The sequence below is a fragment of the Oryzias melastigma genome, linkage group LG12 (assembly GCF_002922805.2).
Source record: "Oryzias melastigma strain HK-1 linkage group LG12, ASM292280v2, whole genome shotgun sequence".
NCBI classification, from domain to species: domain Eukaryota; kingdom Metazoa; phylum Chordata; class Actinopteri; order Beloniformes; family Adrianichthyidae; genus Oryzias; species Oryzias melastigma.
In genome coordinates this window covers 906,921-913,855 of record NC_050523.1, presented here as the reverse complement: position 1 = coordinate 913,855, position 6,935 = coordinate 906,921, and the positions used below count along the sequence as shown (strand labels likewise).

Here is a 6,935-nt window from a genome sequence, read left to right as displayed (position 1 = left end):
TCATTCCTCTCCTTTCCAGGGCAAACCTCCACCTCTCTAACTCCACCTCCACCTGTTCCCTGCTCTCACTACAAATCACAATATCTGCTCACAGATGCTACTAAAATGTAAAATAAAGCTAAGAAATATATGTTGGTTAAAACTACTACAGTGTTGTGCTTTATGTCTTACTTTCCACCAAGAATTTCAATCATATGTGGCAAGGCTGTTGGATGCTGGTTCTCAGTCAAAGGATTTTTGTGAAGTATTGACATCAGCAGAAGACATGGCAACCCATGCACAAAGGTATGTTGTGGTGTTCTCTTTTGTTCTGTGCATGGCTCAACACCTCTGGAAACATAAAAAAGGGAGAAATTCAAACATTTGTTAAAACATTTGGACTTTTCTATGTTGGATTATCTTAGGTTACTTCATAAAAACCTTTTGCATGGAAGTTGGATCATAATGTTGTTGGCCCACTTGTCAACATCCGCCTGTAACTTAGTGAAGTCCTCACATCTTCCGACAAATTATACATAAATAATTAATGACATATGATTTCAAGCTACACAAACTATTGTTTTAATTACAATAAAAGTATATCACTTGCTAAATAACTGCATGTACAGTTTTGATCAATAAATATGATGTACTTACACAATATCAATGGAGTTGTATCTTCTCTGTGCAGTTGGACAGGCTGGATTGAAACATGCTTGTAAAACTTCTGTACTTTGCAGAAATTCTAGCCTGCATGTGATCATGTCCTCCTCTGACCCAAAGGCATCCCAGGTTGATCCTTTGAATCGTCCAATCTTGTTCAGCCAAACTGCTTTTCCCTGTGCCCACTCCTCCTTCTCAAAAAGATTATGGACATGTAGTAATGTTGATATCCATTTATCACACCTAGATAGTTTTTGTAGCTCATTTTTGATCCCTGGCTTGTTTTTGATTGCCAGATGCATTGTGTAAAGCAGGTTGTCAATTGAACAAGTGTTTGTCATTGTAATGGTTCTCTGTCCAAGAACTGCCTTTCCTCCCCACTGTGGACATGATTGCTTTTTGTTTTCTAATAAAGGGTGTGTTGATGACTTGTACAGTTTTTTTGTGTTTGAGGATGCATGGACTTTTTTCACTGGCGGAGGCGAGCTGAAATACTTTGATTTTTTTTTTCTAGGTGTTCGTTTTTTCCATTGCTCCTCTTGAGACAGAGCCAGTGTCTCTGGGCCTTCAGTTTTCTGCATGTCTTTGTTAGTTGGGGTTGTTGCAGGTGCACGCTTTTTTACAAGTGACATTCCTTTCACTCTTCCAACAACAAACTCATGCTGGACTTGCAAAAAGTCTCCTGGTCTTCTGTGTAGTTTTGAACCCAAAATGACTGATTTGGTTGTGCGAAACCAGTTCTCCACCACAGCATTGCTATCTCTGCTTTTGCCAGTAGTTTTCAGCATTATACCTGACCAAAGGGGAACAGTGCCAGCATAATGCAAAATCACATCAAGAAGTGATGTGCAAAAATATTTATTCTGTGGCCCACTGTTCTCTGCTAAAGATTCTTTCTCTGCTTCTTCTTGTGCTTGATTGATAGCATCTTCAATCGGAGCAAAGAATGGGGATGACTTTGAGATCGATTTTGACATGTTTTCAAAATCCCCAAGTCCCTGAGCTTCATCTGTGCTACTGACTTCCATCTTTTCTGCACTCTGTGTCTCGATGGCATCCTTCAGAGATGACAGATGTTTCTTAGAGCCCTCAGTGTCATACTTAGAGGAAAATACATATGATATGCATCTTGAAATGGACAAGATCTGATCAAACCTGGTTGCATTTAGCAAAAGAGCAAAGCAGTAAAGAAAGAATTGCTTTGTCTCCTTTTTGCATTCCATCTTGGACAGCTTGACAGTTATCAGTTTAAGCATGTGAGCAGCACAAAGATGTAATACTGTTAACTGCACTGTCTCATTCTCCAGGCAAACTTGGAAGCAGATTTCCAGGTAGTCTTGAACACTGACTGTGTTGAACACTTGAACTACGGCATGTATCATTGCCCAACTAAAATCAGTCTCAACTTTTTGTGGTTTCAAATGTTTTTGAAAGAGTTTGTAGAAATCTCTTCGTATACATGTCAACCAATGCAGGATTGTTGCTGTGCTTTGATCAGATGAAAGCATTTCAGCCACAGGGATCACAGTCTTTGTTGTAGACTGACAGGAAATGCAAAGTGCATAGTAAAGCACAGATTGGGTGGATGGATGAGGTTTAGAAACTACGCTGCCAGTGGCATCCAAATAGAGCAAACAATGCTTTTCCTTCTGTAGATCTTGAAGAATATTCAGTTGGGATTCTGAATAGGAGTGCACAACAAAAGGAGACATGGCAATGAACTGAATACTGCTATGTTTTATTTTGGAGCTTGGCTTTTCAACATCCTGCCTTCGTTGAATTTCAAAGCATTCCATACAAGCATCTTTATGCAAGCGATTGTCAAGGTTTTTCTCACTTGATATCTTCTGCAGAACTTGGACAGATTTGACATCGTTGAGGTTTCCTGCAAGAAGTTTATCTTCATCTGCTCTGTATAGTTGTTTGGTGTGGACATGCATAGGAGTAAATTCTCCAAGTTTTGCTTTAAGCTGTTCTCGCTCTGGTTGACGGCAGTGACGGGTATATTGTTCATCACAACTGTGGCTTATCTTTCCCTGAACAGTGATGTCAACGGTTATGTCCTCTGTTTTTGTGTCTGGATCACTTTTAATTGACAGGAGATAAGTAACGCAGCCAGTAAATTTGCAGACAGCCTTGCCTCTCCAATATAGGGTCTTGGTCTTTCGGCTTTGACTGCATTTGACCTTGTTTGTTTTGAATGAAAGAACACAGTATTTGTTCACAAGACTTATTTTATGGCTCATAAGGTCAGTCCATCCTTTTTTTAAAACCTTATATCCTTTTTGATCCTCTGGCTTTATCATAGACCATTCTGCTCTTGTCAGACATATGGTAAATTTTTGAGGGCAGGATTGCATGTTCTTACAGAAGAACAGCCTTTTTTTTTGATGTTCTCTCCTTTTCCAGAGACTGCTACTTGTGCCTTTGTTTCACAGTCAGGACAGCACCATGGGGAGATACTTGCAATGTCTTCCACACTTTGGTAGCTGATACAAGCGGGATGAAACCAGTCTTTACAGGAACTACACTGAGCATATGGCTCACTCGGATTATTCGGTTGTTTACAAACATAAAATAAAGTATCAGCAGGGTATTCCAAGTCCGTATACTGAGCTGGATTGGCTCCAAAAGTAAATTCACAATTGCTGTTTACTTCTGAAAGCTGACTTTCAGATTCCCCAATTTCTTCTGAAAAAAAAAACTTTTGACTGTCTTTACATTGAGGTGTTGCATCATTTTCCATGTTTTGATGAGTTGTGAGAGTTTCTAAACTTCTCTGACTGTACAAGTTGTCTGTACACACTTTTTCTACAATCTCTTGACTGTTTTCTTGACCAAGATCAGGTTCTCTGTGATGACTGTTTTGTGTAGCCTTGGTAACACCTGTGTTGGAGCTTGGATCACCACTTTCTCTCACACTGGGACCATCTTGACATTGCTCAATATTTTTGACAGTAATAGAGTCTACAGCATTCCCTGTTACATTTAAGTGTTCGTTATTCATTCTTTGACACATGTCGTCAGAAATGGTCTCTGTTTTTTTCTCCTGTGTATGGTTTGGTATTTTCTTCTCGCGTAGATCCCTCTCCATGTCACTTTCCTCTGTAGCCTTACATTTATGTATGTCCATAAGTTGATGTTGAAACTTTAAAAATTTGTTTTGCCTTTTTCTCAGCAATGACCTTGATCTGACGAACTTTCTGTCATTGTGCCATATAGTGTATAGCCACTTCTTCTTGTTGACTGACTTGTCTTCAAATATTTTGTATGCCAAATCTTCCCACAAAGGGTTACTCCAACAGATTTTTTTTGGGAGATTTTCAAATGCAGAAAATGCTTCTACCAACAAGTCCTCACCTCCTGAGTCTTTCCATAAATCTTGACAGCCACGTTTTTGACCTCTTTTCAACTTTTCCATTTTGAAGCCTGGCAATTAAAATGAAGAGGATATTCAAATTGATTTTTTTTAGTAAAATGTACATCATTTACATAAAATTTGTCAGCTAAAATGCTAATCTTCATTGGGGCTACAACAATTTTATAAATTGTTGACACTACATGAAACAGATATTTTCAATAATCCTTCACATTAAAACTTATTATTTAAAATAAAGAAAAATACATTGTCTTGGCTCTTGAATTGCTTTAACTTGTCACATAAAAGATTTCCCTTTCGAAAACACCATCCTTTTTTGATGCAACAAAATTGAAGGCAAGGGAAACATGCACCCCAGATTTTGATGCACCACCTTGTTTTTAAGTAAATATCTACCCTGCTCATTCACTATCACATTGTTCAGAGTAATCAATCAACAGCAGTACAACATTTATCAAAAATATATCACGTTAAGCTAACTACATTGATCAAATATGGGAAAATACTACTTACCATTTACTTATGATCCTGTGTCCTTCGCAGGTACTACTTTACTAGCACCGTTTTATTGTGCTAGGTGTAGAAAATTTTTTGCACAAATTCAATAAGATAGGAAATTTATTTTACTTAGTAGACAAGAACTTGCACTATCATGGCTACTGAAAAAGAAAATGCAAGGTAGCAACTGTGAAGCTGTTATTGGGGGGGGAGGGGAAAAAGGGCGGCACTTTTAAAAAATAGAGGTTTAATCATCTAAAAACCAAGCTTTTTGCACACCCAAAAAAGCTTTCACAAATCAAAGACTGTATTTGACACAATCTTTACTATCTAAAGCATCATTTAATTCTGGTTTGAGCTGTCTAGGTGCAGTAGTTTTTGAACAGGACCTGTTTTTATCTGGTCAGTGTGCAAAAAATGCGATAAAATCCTCCTATTTCACATTTTCACAAATCAGCAAAAGCTTTCACAAATCAGAAACTATGCTTAATTTATTCTTTACTATTTAAAGCATCATTTAATTCTGGTTTGAGCTGTCTAGGTGCAGTAGTTTTTGAACAGGACCTGTTTTTATCTGGTCAGTGTGCAAAAAATGCGATAAAATCCTCCTATTTCACATTTTCACAAATCAGCAAAAGCTTTCACAAATCAGAAACTATGCTTAATTTATTCTTTACTATCTAAAGCATCATTTAATTCTGGTTTGAGCTGTCTAGGTGCAGTAGTTTTTGAACAGGACCTGTTTTTATCTGGTCAGTGTGCAAAAAATGCGATAAAATCCTCCTATTTCACATTTTCACAAATCAGTAAAAGCTTTCACAAATCAGAAACTATTCTTAAGTTATTCGTTACTATTTAAAGCATCATTTAATTCTGGTTTGAGCTGTCTAGGTGCAGTAGTTTTTGAACGGGACCTGTTTTCTATCTGGTCAGTGTGCAAAAAATGCAATAAAATCCTCCTATTTCACATTTTCACAAATCAGCAAAAGCTTTCACAAATCAGAAACTGTGTTTGATGTAATCTTTACTATTTAAAGCATCATTTAAATCTGGTTTGAGCTGTCTAGGTGCAGTAGTTTTTGAACGGGACCTGTTTTTATCTGGTCAGTGTGCAAAAAATGCAATAAAATCCTCCTATTTCACATTTTCACAAATCAGCAAAAGCTTTCACAAATCAGAAACTATGCTTAATTTATTCTTTACTATCTAAAGCTTCATTTAATTCTGGTTTGAACTGTCTAGGTGCAGTAGTTTTCGAAGAGGACCTGTTTTTCAGGTGGTCTGAGTTCTAAAAATACAGTGGAACGCTCTCGCGAATCGGAAGCTGTGAATCGGAAGCCAACTTCAGCGTCGTCTTTTTCAGCTGCTGCTTCTCTCGGGTTTCTTTCTTTAATGAATGAGTTCAATCTTCTTTCTATGGAGGTACATCGGGGCCAGTATTATTTGAAACCGAAATAAAATATTTTGGAAAAACAAAGTTTGAAAAATAGGTCTTAAAATTCAAAATTTCATTTTCAATTTTTTTTTCAGTTTCAAAACTTTTTTTTTTTCGTTTACAAATCTGAAAGTTTCAATTACAAAACTTTTGGCCCTCTTGTGGCACATTGGGGCGGGGCTAACATGAGGACCAATTAAAATCGATGAGGGGGGACATCAGTCCTGGTGCGTTCACAGACTCTGATAAGTCAGAACTGTAATAATTACTGTCAGATTGTTTAGTCTGCCCTATCATAGTCTGTGTCCAAATTCAGGTGCTGCGACCTCCCGAGGCCGGGTTTGTCGGCCGGTGACGTCACAGCGTCGCGACAAGTGCTGTCCAAATTCAGGGTCTGCTTCAAACTCGGCCGACGAACGCGGCCTCACTCTTTCGATTTTGAAGGATCATTCTGGTGTATCCTGCTATGCTGACCGTATCCCAAGATGCATTGCGGTCAGCCCCGAAGATTTTTTCTGGCAACAATGACGGACGTTGATGCGGGACGCGGAGTCGGGGAAATTTTCACTTTTAAATGTAAGTAAAAACTGTAATCTGATAAGTTTATGGTTTTTCTGATTAACATCAAACATTTTAACGTTATTTTGATCTGAAATGTTACAACAGAAGTGCTTATATAGCGGTCTCGGCTCGTATGCTAGATCCTGCTGCTGTTCTTCGGTCGTTCGCTTTTGTTCTTTCTTGATGAAAACGAAAAAAATTAAAAACCTAATTTTATGTAATTTTTGGGGCCAAAAAAGAGACGGCAGTAATTATAAAGCTCCGGGGTGAAAATGATCATCTTTTTACTGGCGCCAAACTTTTTGAATTTGTTTTGGAAAATTGTACATTTGTATACGTCTTCATCATAATAATAGAGCCGGCGTCACCGACCCTGTTCTTCGTGAGCTCCACTGCTCTGCTTCAGTAATTCCTGATTAG

General features: G+C 38.0%; 2 protein-coding genes across 5 annotated transcripts in view; one reads left to right on the top strand and one right to left on the bottom strand.

Annotated features, from left to right (window-relative positions):
- LOC118599448 overlaps nt 1-2,090 on the bottom strand; it is a gene marked incomplete in the record, with an annotated part of 3,309 nt that extends 1,219 nt beyond the window's left edge. The window contains 3 exon segments of the mRNA XM_036214534.1: nt 172-330; nt 421-498; nt 637-2,090. Coding sequence (XP_036070427.1) covers nt 172-330; nt 421-498; nt 637-2,024 — 1,625 coding nt within the window.
- The window catches only part of rph3aa (rabphilin 3A homolog (mouse), a), a 199,717-nt gene that overhangs the window by 179,752 nt on the left and 13,030 nt on the right, over nt 1-6,935 (top strand). The window lies entirely within an intron of this gene.